The sequence below is a fragment of the Charadrius vociferus genome, unplaced genomic scaffold (assembly GCF_000708025.1).
Source record: "Charadrius vociferus isolate BGI_N301 unplaced genomic scaffold, ASM70802v2 scaffold125, whole genome shotgun sequence".
NCBI classification, from domain to species: domain Eukaryota; kingdom Metazoa; phylum Chordata; class Aves; order Charadriiformes; family Charadriidae; genus Charadrius; species Charadrius vociferus.
The window spans coordinates 5,154,864-5,171,178 of NW_009649036.1; the positions used below are offsets into that span (position 1 = coordinate 5,154,864).

Here is a 16,315-nt window from a genome sequence, read left to right on the forward strand (position 1 = left end):
GCAGGAAGTGCTGCGAGACCAGTGTGTGACCAATGATATTACTGTAATACGGTATCTAGATGTATACTATTTGTGATGACAAACTAATACTCCTAATGCATCTCACACAGAAGACTCAAAAGCAAGTGTTTAATATTTCTATCCCTTCAAACTTTTATTAGATTTTTCATACAGTTTTAAACAGATATAAAAACCTGTCGCCATCACTGCTTGCTGATAGTTTTCATTTGAATCCATTAAGCTTTGCAAAATCTTCCACTATTACAATGCAGTTGAATACCAAATTTCAATCAATCTTTCTGATAGCTGCCAAACCTCAAAAACATACCCTAGCTTCACAGTAATTCATCCTCATTTGCTGGTTTACTTAAAGCCTCCTCTGACACCAGTATTCTCAATTATCATTTTACTTGTCCCTAGATCAAACATTTTCCAGGAGATATTCTTTAATTTATATACTGTTCCTGAATGCTTTCCATAAAATGGAATGGAAATTTGGCAGAATAAAAGCAGGTACCACCACCAAGAATATCTTCCTACCAAAACTTCCAAAAGAATCTGTGACGTTGAGTTATCTAAATTCTTTTAACCTTCAAAACCTACATTTAAAGTTTGACTCAAAATTTACATTTCTACTAGATGCTTTTTGAGGTCAGATATTAAATTTCAAGTATTTTGCATCCCATTCTTTCTGCTGCTCTACATTCTCAATTCTTTGAATCACAACATCTTGCTAAGCAAGATTATACTGTTCATACTAAGCTTAAACTGAACTCAGACTTCACTAAGCAACTTAATAGAAGCTAGTGCTCCTAATAAAAGTGCTTGAGATAAAACACCAACGATAAAGAATCTCTGTCCTTTAAATGATAAGCAATGATACTATAAAAATGTTTTAAAACATCAGTGAACCTAAATTACATGAATACAGAATATCAAAAGGTATAAAGGGAACTTAAAAGAACTTTTAATGAAAGATATGCTCAAGAACCAGCCAAAAAAGGGAAAAAACAGTTGATGATTTGTAAGGCTGAGATCGTATTAGCTTACTAGTAACTAGTTCCAACTGTACTTCAAACCCAACAGAACATGATTTAGATTCTGGAAACAGTATGAAAAAGTTTACCCATCTAAATAAGAAAACCCACACTCAAGTCTTTCTACTCGCTTGCCATTATCAAGGTGCTGTTGATAATGGCAGCAGGAAGAACAGAAAAGAAAAAGAACATTCTACTCTGCTAATTGATGACAGCTTAGCAAAGAACAAAAGCAACATGCTGGTAATATAGACTGCAATTTAAATAATGTTTTTGTGTAAACATTGTGCTCTGGAGATACAAGGACAAGTTATCCATGAAAACGTTTATATATAAAAATTAATGATGAAATACTTATATGTATGTTCACCTAACAGGTACGCTATGTTTTGAAACAGAAATCTAAATAAAATTAGCGAAGTTTTACAGTTTTCTATTATGGATTTTTTTTTTCTATTTTTAAGAAGGATAATTTATACCACTGGCTGAAATCAACAAAATTAAGTAACACATATGCAGGAATTCGCCATTATTATGTCACGTTCTACAATGTGCAGCACTTATTATAAGTACAGTACTTGGTATATTTTCAGCTAAAACATCTGGAGCCTGATTTTTAAAATAAAGCATCTTTTTAATTTTTTTTTTTTTTAAAGCAAAACAACATGTAAAAATAGTTAAGCTATAGCGAATAACATGACTTCAATTCACTACTTACTTAGGAGTTGAAGGACCTCTTGGCCATGTTCCATCCTCATTCTTCTGTTCTATCACCAGTACCTACCACAAAAAGTGTAATAAGAAAACCGAAATAGAAGTATCAGTAGGTTGCTTTCTGTTCCAATCTTTTTAATGGATTTACAGACATGAGATTGAGACAGAAATGACTGATATCTTTTTTTCCTCCCCATACCTTAATTTGTGCAACTTTGGATAAGCCACTTAATATTTCTATGCCTCAACAATCCATGGATAAAATGGCAAGACCGTACCTCTCAAAGAGGTCAGAAGATGACCTGCAATGTCTTAACATGTCTATACAACAGCCCTGTCGAGGCAGGGAGACTCCTGAAGGAATTTTGCCTCTCACAAAATACAACACAGACTGGTAGAAAAAAACCCCAAACAAACCAAACCATTTTCTGCCTTGATATCCTTAAAATCATACCTGTCTGGTTACTCCTGTATTTTTTGCAAAAGCATTCATCTAATATTAATTGTCCAATGGGACAGTTGGCTAATGAAATTAAATTCATTCAAGTTGTTATTGGTACAAAAGGGAGTACAGAACACTCAGTCCTAAACACAGGCATCAAGTGCCATTTGAAGCGCCTTTGGATATTTGAGGTATCTGCTCTATGCTGGCAGATATGACACAGGACCTACAAAAAGCTCACGCCTTTCTGGACTGACAGCTGGCATAGCCTAGATCATCTGAAACAGCAACTAGACTCCAATATTTAAACTGGATCTAACTCTTAATTCGCAATGCAACTAATTCTGCATAATTGCATACTGATGTTTCAGAATGCTCATTAACTGCCATACTATACCTACACGTGTCTACACAGTGACATACATTCAACATATGTACTTATGCTCAAAACCTTATACTTAAGTCATGCTGCCACTTGAAGGTATAATCACATTTTCGGTCTGAATATACCAAGACATGACATTGAAAACCAGCCTTCTATCATGACCTGCTTTCTATCTGGAAAAGACTAGTCTGCTTTCTTGGGTCATGAATGCTGTAAAACAGATTCTGCCATGTTTCCTTCCATTGGCTCTCAGAGACTACAAAATAAAACGAAGATTTAGACTTAAAAGTTCAATGGAACCCCTAGAGGCGCACTTCAGAAACCAACTGGTAACTTAAAGACATTAATTTACATACATAGTTTAGAATTACACAGTAAAAAAATAACTGTTAGGTTAGACAGGCTGTAACAGTCAGATAACTATTATTAGATTAGGAAGCTAAGCAAGAAAAATAACAACCCTTGTGTGTCAGCAAGTGCAACCGACCAAACACACATGGTCTACCACCACATTTAGCATTTTCAGAAACCATGGTTAAACTCGGTTTTGAACAATATTTATTTTGCTGAAAGTACAGATGTCACCCAGAGATCTTTTTAAGGCTGCATTAGACCATGCTCACTTAATAGTTAATGTTTCACTGGGACAGAGGCAATTTGCAAGTTACATCTTTCACGCAAATCTTTTATGGGTGATGTGGGCTCTTCTAGCAGGACCTCTGCATTGTTAAAACTACCTGTGTGAGCGCCTAAGTGTGTGCAGCATGAAGCTAAAGGGCACAATAGCTCAAGCTGTTATTTTGGTGCGCTGATTACTTACCTTCCATGCCATAAAACTGAAGCACAGCATAAATACTGCTGGTAAGTATCTTAGAGTCAAGTATTTCAAGGCAAAAGGAAATACTTTAATATAATTTTGCCTATAATTAGTGCCATCAAATTTCATCCGTACATATTTGTAGCACGACAGCATGAACTACAGCTGTCGAAAAAACACTGAATTCTATTTGAAGACTAAGGAATCAATATAATAATCTAAAAAGTTATTCTAACAATGAAATTGTTCAATCAGTTTGCATTTATATTTGTGTAGCTTTAACATCCAATATTTGTTCTTTATATTCATCTGGAAAGATAAAAAGAAAAAATCTTGTAAGAAATCCTGCCATAAAGGCATTTTAAAGTGATGGTTCAGTCTCACACTAAAGCAGGTTTTCAAGCTCTTTTGTCTCTATAGCTCTTATTTGAAATCTTTTCATTTTTTCTTTCTGAAATCCAGACAGTGGATTTTGAGTAGAAGACATCATTCTTTTAGAGTACCTAAAAAGTTCTTCAAATTTTGGGTTTCATTATAGGAACATATCCCAGATCCTAGGTTATACCAAATTCAAGTCAGCAATCTTACTTTTAAATCACCAGGAGAGCTAAAGTCATCAAAAATAAACTCAAAGACTACTTTCATTTTGATCAATTTGTTTATAAAATCCTCTATCCCTAACACAATCTATTAGGAGGCAATTTTCATTTAAAAAGAAGGAAAATTCATTGGGTACTGCTACATTTTGATGTGCAAATAAATACATGTATAAAGAAAGAAATAATATTACACTGTACCTGTCCCTGGTATAAACCAGCATCCTGTATGGTACTGTCTGGTTTATTCAAAGGTTCAAAAGTATTACTCATGTATTTGTTCCACAATCTGGTCTCTTTTTCACCTGGAATATTGAAGATTTTTCTTATCTCTTTTTCAATTGTGTCTGTTTTGAAAGGAAGAGAACAGAAGTTTAGCATTTCACTACACAAACAGTATAAGGCTGAATACAGCATCAGAATCACCCACTCTCTTCTTATATTCAAAATATGAATGGGACTGTAGAAATAGCCATGCGACTACATCATGTCGTAGGACAAGCTGGAAGTTGCTAGTTCACTTGCCTTTAAAATGGAAACAGTCCGAGGACTATTTTATTCCCTCCTGAATCTCTGAGCAAAGCAGACCAAGTAAAGACAAGCTGATAAATAACAGATGACAGGACGCACCTAGGTACCCATCTACTAATTTCCTAGAGTGTAGTAACACAGGAGTGTGGGTGGGTAGGGAATGATTAGAAGTGAGACTGGCAGCAAAATCAGGTGCAGGGAGTGCAAGTCATTCTGTTCCTCTCCCTAAAGCAAACTCTTTGGTTTCCACTCTTCTACTACCCATATCCCAGTTCAACTGGCACTGACCACAGTATATATGCATATATTTTAATTTACACGCTCACAGAAATTAAAGACTACTCTGTAAAACTGAAGCATATGAATTTATTTTAAAAGGATGATGAAAGTTTTTACATCCCTGGAAGATTTGACATAAAATGGTCTACCAGCTCCTATTCTACCTGACAGAAATATAATAAGCGTTACATAATTTTAAGGTAGTAGAACTATTGTCTACAACTGAAATTTAAGAAGTTCATAATTAACTCCATTCTCCTTATGAAAAAGTAGAGTTTATTAAAGTTATTTAATTTGAACTAATACGTACAGTGCTATACCACAGCAACCTCACCTAGATTTTTTTAATTGGTATACTCATAAAGCCCCACAGCAGCTGAGTCTCATAACAGCTAACACAGAAAACAAAACAGGAATCAAGAAATGTACAGTTTATTCCTGATGACCACTGAAAACACAACTATAAAAATAAGCTCTTTGAGAGACATTTCCCTGAAGTCCCAGGATAAAACACCAGCGTGTCAGCTCCTCTAGCACTCCCCTTGCTCCCTTTTACTTAAGATTGTCATTTTCTCTTCCGCTATGTTAAATATGAAAAGTCAAAATCAGACCTGAGACTTAAAAGTAACTTATAAAAATCCAGCCATGGGCTTGTGAAATGCACGACAACTGGCCAATATAGTATTTGTAGATATTGTAGGCCGAATACAATTTCTTTCTATACTAGTTAACACATATTTTAGTATGAAAGCAAGTGTTAGACTGGATCATCTGTTTCTGTAATAGGGATGATACGTAGGCAAGGCAGGTGCTATAAACAAGGCAACAGGCTGCTACTTGATTTACTGACTTTAAAAAAAAGTTAAAAAAATTATGTACTCTCTGAATCAATTCTCAACCAATGATTTCAAATAACTATGTTTGAATGTAAGAATTCACCTAGTCAGCAACAATCTTCCAGATTTATCAATGACTTTCACTAAAAGAAGGATTTACAAAAGGTATTTTTTCATTATCTTATTAATACCGTGACAAGTAATTATTTGAGCATTGCAGCTCATATTCTTTGCAAGTACTAAGTTAATGTTTATGTTATGAGACAGGAGGCATCAATCCTATCAGATGACTACACATGGTGTCCAAGACTCTGGGAAGAGCATGTTCCACTTGACTATTATGCTAATTTTGAGACTGTGAAACTAAGGTTCTTTTACATGCTTCCATGAACATAACGAATGCACACTTTATAATTCCTCCCCCCGTCCCCCAGCAAGTATCACTGAAGTGCTAGCTTATGATCTAAAGTGAAAACTCCTGTTGCAGTATAAATGAAAACATTACATTCAAATAGATATGGTCTGAGGCATATTGTGTACAGGGTTCTCTAGTAGTGTTACACACATCCCATGTATGAGACAATTAGTACTAGGACAACGCCTAACAGAGATGGAAAGATCTGCCTTTAAAGATGCCTCTCACTCCATCAGCTACATAGCCACAATTTGAGATAGTTCAATTTGAGAGTTAAAGGTTATGGATCCCACATAGGATATATCCTATATTGTTAAAAATCAGATAGCTCCTCTAAAAAAAACAGTTGCGTGACTTAAGTACTACTTTGCAAGACTATGTGGAAGAGTCTTGATGAAATGCTGGAGAAGTTCAGTGGATCCTAATACAAGGATCCTGGCTCCTAAAGGCTAGTGCTATCACAAATACTGGCTAAAGGAAGCTGTAGTAAACTTGATCTGTACTATGAAACAGTAATCCCAGCTTCCTAAAGAAGTGAAAGGCTGGTCACAGATTCCCAGAATAAATTGTCCTCAAAGGTGGCAAGTTTTACATTCTTGTATTTTGCAGCAAATTAAAGGGAAAGATCAATCAAAGCCATTTGCTACGACAACTTACTGGCAAAAGTCCATTAGATAGAGAGCCACTGGTGTAATCTCCTACAAGGTTTATCAGCTCAGTTTGGGAATTGTTTTATGGCATTGCAGACACAACCTGACTCCTATTTGTCCATATCAGAGGTTACAGACAGTCTTTCTATAATTTTGTGGTTTGTAAAACTTTTGAATAAAGGTAGAAAAGGCCTATGTGTTAGCCGATGGCTTAGTTTTATCATACTTTCATATGATTAAGACTCTTGGAATGGATCATTAACTCATTTTCATGCAAGCCCAGATGTTCTCTAGGATCAGCAACAATAAGTAGACTGAAATGCTGTCTGAACTACATCTATTATCTAGCTCATTTTCTTGAAAAACACCACCCCCCCCCCGAAGAGTAAGTCAACAATCAGCCTCAAAGTTAATACGCACTGCCTCCAAGGCAAAAGTCCTCAATTGTAAGAGATTCCCAAGAAGGTCCAAAGAACACATTAGATGTTTCCATTATTAGGCCTGCCCTTTATAATTATTTTTTTCTATCTTGTACTAATTTAGTGACATACAGCTTAGCTTAGTTTTTATTTGAACGGAAAAGCAAAGGCATTCCAGGAATAACACACATTTGAAGACTGGTAGGTGAATATTATATCGTGCTCAGAGTATTTAAGGTGCTCCAAAACTTTCTCTGTTTATGTGAATTAAGGAAGGTCTTGTCTTGATCTTTTGAGGGCAGTAAATAATATAATCAGTGATAGTGGGTAGAAAAATTAAAACTTCTTGAAAGACCATAGTACCTTATGTCCACTTACTTCAGTGGGGCTGATATTGCCTCTTTTGTACTACAAGTCTTCTGCACCCATAATGAATATGCATTCCTTACTGGCATATGCAAGGAAGGGTGAAAATTAATCAAGATTCAGTAAGATTCCTCTTGCATATGATTTATTGATACAATAAGCACCTCTGCTATATATTTGATGAATTCCTCAACTACCTAAAATACATTTAAGGTAAGGACAGGGGAAAAAAAAAATCACCATCTTATTAACGGATAATAAGAGAAAAATCTCAGGGATCAGTTATTCTTTCACTCTTAAAAGTGGTTTTTAATTTTTCTAGCTCTTTTTCTAACATACAAACTATTTTGGATGTCATGGCTAGGATGGTCCTCCTTGGTGTTCTGCATAAGAAGATTCAGCTTCACAAAGGGCATATTTGTAAGGCCCCAAGAGCATGTCACCCACAACTCAAGTCAGGCCAGCGTCTGGAAAGGAGCTGCCAGTGAGCCTGACTGTTTCTCATTGCCCTTCATGACAATTTTCTCATAATTGTAATTCTCCCTCTGCTAAGAAAAAATTAATACACCTCCAAATAATGGTCATTCCAAAATGGTTAGAGCTTCCGGTTAGAAAAGGAAAATATCAGAAATTCATCCATTACCTATAAATCCAATGATACAATTAAATTCAATATAGCTGTAGAAGAGCTTCTATCTGGTCCTCAGGGAAGGACAATGTTAAATTGTTTTTTCTAAGTTTCTGGGTTTGCTTAGAAAATAATGAAGTACATGTTCCCAAGTTAAACCAGCTCTCAAAAATTAACAAATAACACTGAAACCTTGTTTCAAGGACAAATGTCATAATTTTTAAATATTTCTTCTAACACAAGCAGATGATTACTTGTTTAACTTAAAGATTAAAATTTAACCAAGTAAAATCATCCTGTTTTTAAAGCAAGTCACCTGCAAAGAATTAAAGGGTAACAAGTATAAGTCACTATCCATAACACAAAGAGAAGCAAAACTTGAAAAAACTACACTGTTGTCAAAGAATGTAAACAAAGAGTAATGGCTGGGTATAAAGTGCCAAGGGCATAAAGTACAATTCCAACTGCACAACTACAGCTGACTGAAACTTTTATCTCAGATACATATGCACAAATACACCAAAAATTGCATTTAAATGACCAGCAGTATCTTTGCATATGGTCTGATTGTTACTTTCAGAGACAAATATATGTTATCAAAATATGGTTTCAAACAATGACACAATGCTCAAAGAGCGGGCAAAATAACTACAAATAAGTTAAAGATTTAGACTCAATTGCTGTAAAAGATTGTGCCTGTCCTGCCACTTCGCAACTGAAAGAATACAGCCTTTGTAAGTCACCTTTAGCCATTAATTTATAAATTCAATCCATTCCTGTGTTTTGTAACATACCATTCTCTTTATATATATATATATATGACAAAAAAGTGTTGGCTAATGAAAGACATGAATGGAAATACACATTCCTTACACACCAAAAGCCAAGAAAAAGTACTATGGAATCCAATAAAGATAATGAAAAACAACACACTGTTCACTTCCTGAAAAGTGCAAACCTCTAAAGGTAACACAGATGCCTAGATAATAAAACATACATTAAAAAAAAAAACAACATATTAAAAATCCTAAATATTCCAAATAGTTTAACTTTTATTTTGACCCAAACAAGACAAGTCCCATTGTTTTTAATGGTTAAAATACCCATCTATAATTTTACCAAGAGACTAACTTACTCAGAACTTGCTACCAAATACTATTTAAACACAAGTAACAATCATATATTGTTAAATGCAGTTGTGCATACCTATTGTATCAGCTTTACTAAATCTTCGTGTGACAACATTGTTCATATTTCCATTTTCACAAAGCTTTAATTCTGTTAGATATACTTCTACTTTGCAGTGCTTTACAAACATACCCTGTTCAACGACCTGAAAAACAGATTGGGATCAGGTATCAGCTCAAATATGTTTTCATATACACACTTCAAAATATTTTTGAGAACTCTTCAATCAACTGAAGTTCAGGGAATGTAAGACACTTAATAAATGCCAAAATTGAAAAATAAAATTATCCTACAACTTTTTAGCAATATGGTGAACTAAAAAGTGATTTTTTTTTCCCATGATGACAATTTCTTACTTGTGTACAAGAATATCATGAATTTCAAAGTGTCAAGTACAGTGGAAATCACAAATATGCATACTTAACCAAAAGATACTTGATCAACAGATAAAAAACACCAAAAGTTACTTTATTTCAAAAGACATTTGCTGTATGCTACTTCCTCAAAACATAAAGGAATAGTCTTCACAGTTAAAGAACTCTTAGCAAAAACAGAATACACACTACTAAAATCTGGATATTACATTTTTAAACAAATCCTGTATTTAAACAAGACCTACAAACCTTCCATTTATATTCTGGTAATGAATACATTCATTTGAAATTTTACCTACTCATTACAGTTGCTTATTATATATTTATTTTTGTAACACCTATTACAAAATAGTTAAGCATACAGTTTTTTTTTTTAAATAAAAGTAAAACGTAGAAAGAAATTTTCAGGGTCACCTCTTAAATGTTTTTCCCTTTGATCTTCCAAAGTGTAACTGCAGTACTTAGTCATGTAGACTGTTCCAAAAATAACCATAAGCCTGATATGTGATACTTCTGACAAATATGGCAAAAAAAAAAAGCCACCAGCTAATTGCTAGGAGAGATCTGCTATCTGCTGTACAAATATAACTTGTATGCATGTGCCATATGAAAAAAAAATGTGAATGATTTCCTTGCTGTTCAGTAGTTTGCCTTAGCTTTAATGACTGACAACCATGATATTTAAATAAAAATGCATCTTAATTTCAGCAGCTTAGTAGGTTTTCAGCTACTAGAGTAACAACAAAACAGTTACAGTAAACAAAACACTGTGTGTGCAGTATGGCTAAGACATTTCTGAGAATAAAACTGACACTGTAGTGGTAGTATTACCACATCCTATTACATGAATTCACGTTATTTGACATGGATCAAGTACAACATTGTATCAATTTAAAATTTGGATCCACATTTCAAAAAAAGTTGATGCAACAAAGGGAATGAAAGAAAAGTATCATCCCACCTCTATGAAAAAACATTAAGGTAGGCCGGAGAAAGAATCACGAACAAAAGACCAAAGCATCAGAAAGAAAAAATTTAAACTGGAATATGCATCTTGGAGGGTAACTACTGTTCATATTGTAGAAAATACTGAAGCTATGCCAGTTTACCTGGCCACTTATTATATTCCACGCATTTTTCCAGTTAGTTCCTTCCAAGTAGAAGGCAAATTACTCTAATTTCCATTCTCTCTCCTTCCATTTTTCCCCCAAAAGTGAAAAAATTACAAAACTTTTACTTTACCATAATGATGGAAAAGCATTCAGTTTGCTGAAAAAACACCTTTAGGAAAAACAGTAACAAGTTGCTAACAGATATATCTTTAAAGAAGGAGAGCCATTTTAATGGATTTCAGCTCTTAAAGAATTAGAGAAAAAGAAAGAGACATTCCAGGGATGTCTCTTTAAAAAAAGATCTCTTTTATTGTATTAAAAAGACTGTTAAGAAAACCCCAACAAACTACTACTTTTGCTGACCAAATTAATCGTGACACAGAATTTCTTCCATAGCTGAATCTGGCACTTGTTTGAAAGGAATGAACTTCAAGTAAGCAGCCGGCATGCAGGCAGTTAGACCACACTCATGTCATAGGAGGCAAAACAAGTTATATTACACCAGAAGTCATATCAAATTAAATTCTAATCATAATATTCTTTAACCAGTTTTTCAGGATTTAAAACAAAGATCCCCATACCTGAAAAAATATGCCCTAATGGTCAATTTAGAAATGGCAAACGTATCAAAATGTATTTTAAAACTTAAGTAATTCAGTCCAGTGAGGATGTAACTGTAATCACTAACCTGAAAATCTTAAGAAATAATACAAACAAAAAAGACTATCTGATCAATAAACTGGTAAAATGTCATATCACCTTAATAATAAGGAAGGTATGTGCTGGAGAAAAAAAAAATTAAATTAATTTTTTTAAGTATCTCATACTGATGGAAGGGCACAGTATCTACCATAACATGGACTACTACTTGTGTTGAGGTAAGCTTTCTGCTTAAAGAAAAAATCCCTTAGCAAGCTGAATACAGAAGATTGTGCTTATCAGAAGAGGAACTACCAATTACTCTGCCAGTGTTAACATTATTAGAGCTAGGCTTTTCACTAATATGGTCAATACAGTTTTAGGATTTTATATTTTATCACAAAATCATTTGCATTAACAGACTTAGAAGCTTCTAAAGCAAGTTCTTCTTGAAACATTAGAGGGCTTACTTCCAGAAAAAAAAAAAAAAGTATTATATCCTTTTCATCCTTGTTTCTCAATATTAAAAATTTAAGTTTCTAAAATCTCAATAAAAATTAGGTATCTATAAGCAACTAAAGCAGGAATTCTTATGAGGAAAGGCTGAGGGACTTGGGTCTCTTTAGTTTAGAGAAAAGAAGATTGAGGGGGGATCTTATTAATACATACAAATACTTAAAGGGAGGGTGCCAGGGGGATGGGAGCAGTCTTTTTTCAGTGGTGCCCAGTGATAGGACGAGGGGTAATGGGCATAAACTTGAACATAGGAAGTTCCATCTTAACATGAGAAGGAACTTCTTTACTTTGAGGGTAGTGGAGCACTGGAACAGGCTGCCCAGAGAGGTGGTAGAGTCTCCCACTCTGGAGACATTCAAAACCCACCTGGACGCTGTCCTGTGTAACGTGCTGTAGGTGCCCCTGCTCTGGCAGGAGGGTTGGACTAGATGATCTCCAGAGGTCCCTTCCAACCCTAACAATTCTGTGAATTCTGTGTGAATTCTGTGAATTGTCTATATAATTATCATAGCCCAGGACTTACAATCTTCTAATAAATTCCTGGGCAACTCCTGCATATTTACAAAACTAAATCTGAATCACATTCATCCCAGTGGGTAATTTAAGAGTACCTTGCGTGCTATTGGCTCTTGACCTTCCATCAGTGTGTACCAGCTAACTAGCCTATTCCAGCCTTCAGTTGGCAAAAGGATGTAGTCCAGCTCATCAATGAGATGTTCCTTGAGGGACTGAGAATCACCATCTGTAAGAGAAAGATATTTTTACTTGAATACTGTAATTCTGTTACTTGAGTTTTTAATGTAACATTTTTCACATAAATAGCAAATAAAAAAATTCTGAGCCACAGTTATGTTATCAGTATTATGGTGTTCAAAGCAAAACTCTTCTGAAACTATTTAGGCAAGCTATCCAGCTCATGCATAGCACACCTATTACAGGTAATATTCCTGTACTCAGGAACCCAAGTGACAACTCCATATCCTCACACAATCACAAATGCCTAACTTGTTATCACACACCATCATAGCCTTCAGAGAAACCAATCCATTTCTCCACCCACTTCGCACATATTCCCACATCACCATGGATACTTCCATTTCACGCTACAGTTGAATCCTTCACTGAAAATGCAGGAATGGGTAGTTACAGTAGATCCAAGACAAAGTTCGAAGCCATTTACTCCATGTCAGAGTGGAAAAATAACATGGTAAAGCCCTCCTACTTAAAGGATACTAAGTGCTCTGAAAACACAGTCCCTACGAAATTCTTCACAGGGACAGTGAGATGCAGCACTCGAAAGAAGTAGAACTCGGCAACCTCTTTACATAAGTAGCATGCTTTTAGTGTTGGTTCAATACTTATTGCAGTAGTAAGACAGCAGCCATCCTCTATGTGTAAGAGGTGATTCCAGATCTGAGACGCTGTGAGCCTCAGACAATTAGCGCAGCTGTCCTTCCATTTGGAAGTACCCAACTACAGGCCAGCAAACACCCCTGTACAGAAGGAGATCAAACAGGGAGACCCACACATTCAGCTCCAGAGAATGAATCAGAATGACATTTAATGAAGTGTGAAAATAAATGGACTATGTATAAAGAATAAATAGCCTGTAATAGATATACAGTCTATTTATTTTCATTGTCCTATGTGAGTGAACTGCAGAATTACATTGCACATTAGAACCAAGCATAAAAGTCACCTTAAATAATCTCAAATTGCTTCAAGTACTGACCTCCTCCATTTATATATTTTTTTTTTTTTTAAGCAATACTTCTGAGCAAAATGAATACTGTTATCGTCACTTTTCTGCAAGGACAAAAATACACGTGCGCTATGCGCGTATGAAAAGCACTACAGTCCTCTCATTTGCTCACATTTCTGTATGTCTCTTGTTTCTCCTTTGTATAAATTGAGCAAACACAGCATAATATGACTTCAATTAAAAGAAAATATCCTGAGCATTATAAAAGGCAAAATTAAAAAGTAAAGGTCCTTTAATAATAACAACTATTCTTTTTTTTTCTGTATAAGAAATGAACCAAACATTTTTCAACATGACCTTTTCTGTCAGAAGGCAACACTTAAGGACATTTAAGAGATGTGTTCACTTCCTGGAGGAAAGAGTAAACAACATTCAGCTTACCAAGACTCTAGAAATCTCCCTACTCTACCTGCACTTGCTACACCTTCAGTTGGTTTAAAGGGTTTTTGATTTTAAGGGAAAATACCGGGAAAAAAACCCAATGCTTTAATCACCTAAGTGGTGAAAATATGGGCAAAGAAGAATGCACAGCCTTCTTCTGCTCCTATTTTATTATCACTGCTGCTGACTCCCTCTTTCCTTCTCCAGTTCAGTACCTTGATGTGTGAGCAAAACATAGGAGATGCATATTGTTCTAGTTCATGTATTTCAACTGTGCAATATTTGTTACTAACACTAGCTGCTCAGAGAGGGCACAAAGATACTGTTTCCATAATATGCAATCTGTGCAGTTTAGAAATGACTTCATGCAGTCATGAAGGTACAATATGGTTCGCGTGCATCTTCTCTGATAAAAATTGTAAATGACTTAGTAGGAACAAAGAAACCCTAACAACAACAAAACCCCCAAAATGCAGCCAGGTAAGTATTAGAATTGTGAAGTTATTTTAGAAAGAGGGGATGATCAAGTTCAGAAATAGCCAAAGTATTTGTTGCAATTTTAGCAAGAAAAAACACAAGAGCAACACAGAAGGCAAAAAAGGAAAGTAGAAGAAAACCTCAGGCTTTGGATTCCACTTTGGGAGCCACAGTATATACATTTTTCGAGCAAAATGTAAAATGTAATTTCACATTAAGATCTCAGTGAACATACAGGTAAATAAGAATTCAGTTCTTTATGGAGATAAATATAATTAATGTTACCTAATAAACAGGACTTCAATTAATGCACCTGTTCAAAAGCTATTTTCCTTCCCTCCCCCTGGGCTGTTTTATCCTAGCTGTAAAAGAAGAAAATCTTCAAGAGTCAAATTTTGGTTCAAAATTGTCCTGACTAATTAGGAAAAAAAAAATAAATATCTATATTCGAGAGTTACATACACGAAACATTTGCTGAAATCATTCACAACTTGCACTGTGAATTCTTACTTGGTGCACTCAACACTATGCATATGGTGGTTCCATTTTAACTGGGAGCAAATTGTGGGGAGAAAGCCACAAGCACATCTTCAGGTCCATCTATCTCTTTAAAAGGTTCATACTGTATTTCTGCACTGATCTAATATTACTGTAGGAGCTTATAGTGAGAAGACAGAATTTGGATTCCATTCTATCTTTCTAAAACCCCTAACAGTTCTTCTAGTATCATGTTTTCAGAACTTTGTTCCATCAGAGAAGTCCCCCTGACTCTGACGACTCAGTCCCTCATACGCAACACTTTTCTATGATGAACAATCAGTTATTCTAAATGACAACTTCCTTGTGCTTGCTTTGTTAATCTAAAGTTGACTGTATCTCTCTGCTTTTGAAGATGGTACACGTGCATTGCATTACATTCAACAACATTTTTTGTAAATGTTGAGATTAACTGAAATGCCTACCTATTACTTTTCACTGCTCTCACTTCATCCAAACGTGGTGGAAATAAGGGAGCAGCATTTAAGTAATATCAGCACAATATACTGCTTCAGTTTCTTGGAATCAGTCTTTCTTGAATTTAATAATCGATTTCCTCATCTCTGCATTACATTGCAGAATATTTGAGAAAGCATGCCCATTTTAGATTATTTTATTCTTTAAATCAGCCGCAAATTTTCAGACTTAAAACTTGAGGAAAGCAGTATGAGCACACCTAGTGCATACTACGTGCCAAAAACAGGATTAAAAACTAGGCCTTTTCAGGTTCAATTTATGCTACTTGGGAAATCTAGTAGAGAGTACTGCTGCTTTGCAGTGGGTGAAGGAAACAGCTACTATTTGCTGAGCACTAATGCCCTTAATTTTAAAACTGCCTTCACACCGACAAGTAGATGTCAGTAATTAAGTGCATGGTATCACTGCCAATGCAGAGCTATAGTTTTAGAACTATGAATGAGTGAAAAGTGAAGTTCGTAAACCCCAATACTGTGTTTATTTTGCAAGGTGTCTTGACGGTGTCAAAATGATAGAATACAGGTTTTCAGGAGCGTTTACCAAAATGGCTGACGTGACTTTACATTTGGACAACTAACCCTAACATAGGCTTCATATTGACAGTAACTTTAATCATAATCCAAACAGGTACGTAGATAAAGTTATATATAATGCAGACGAACTAACACAGTGCTTTGCACATCTAGAAATCACCTTTTTTAAGTGGGTAGACACACAAGAGAGAATAAGCTGATACT

General features: G+C 35.1%; 1 protein-coding gene across 1 annotated transcript in view; it reads right to left on the reverse strand.

The window, feature by feature from the left end:
• USP15 (ubiquitin specific peptidase 15) overlaps positions 1–16,315 on the reverse strand; it is a 56,156-nt gene that overhangs the window by 34,260 nt on the left and 5,581 nt on the right. Inside the window, exons 4-7 of the mRNA XM_009887847.1 lie at positions 12,556–12,686; positions 9,322–9,448; positions 4,193–4,338; positions 1,756–1,817 (exon numbers count right to left, since the gene is read on the reverse strand). Coding sequence (XP_009886149.1) covers positions 1,756–1,817; positions 4,193–4,338; positions 9,322–9,448; positions 12,556–12,686 — 466 coding nt within the window. The remainder of the gene's footprint in view (positions 1–1,755; positions 1,818–4,192; positions 4,339–9,321; positions 9,449–12,555; positions 12,687–16,315) is intronic.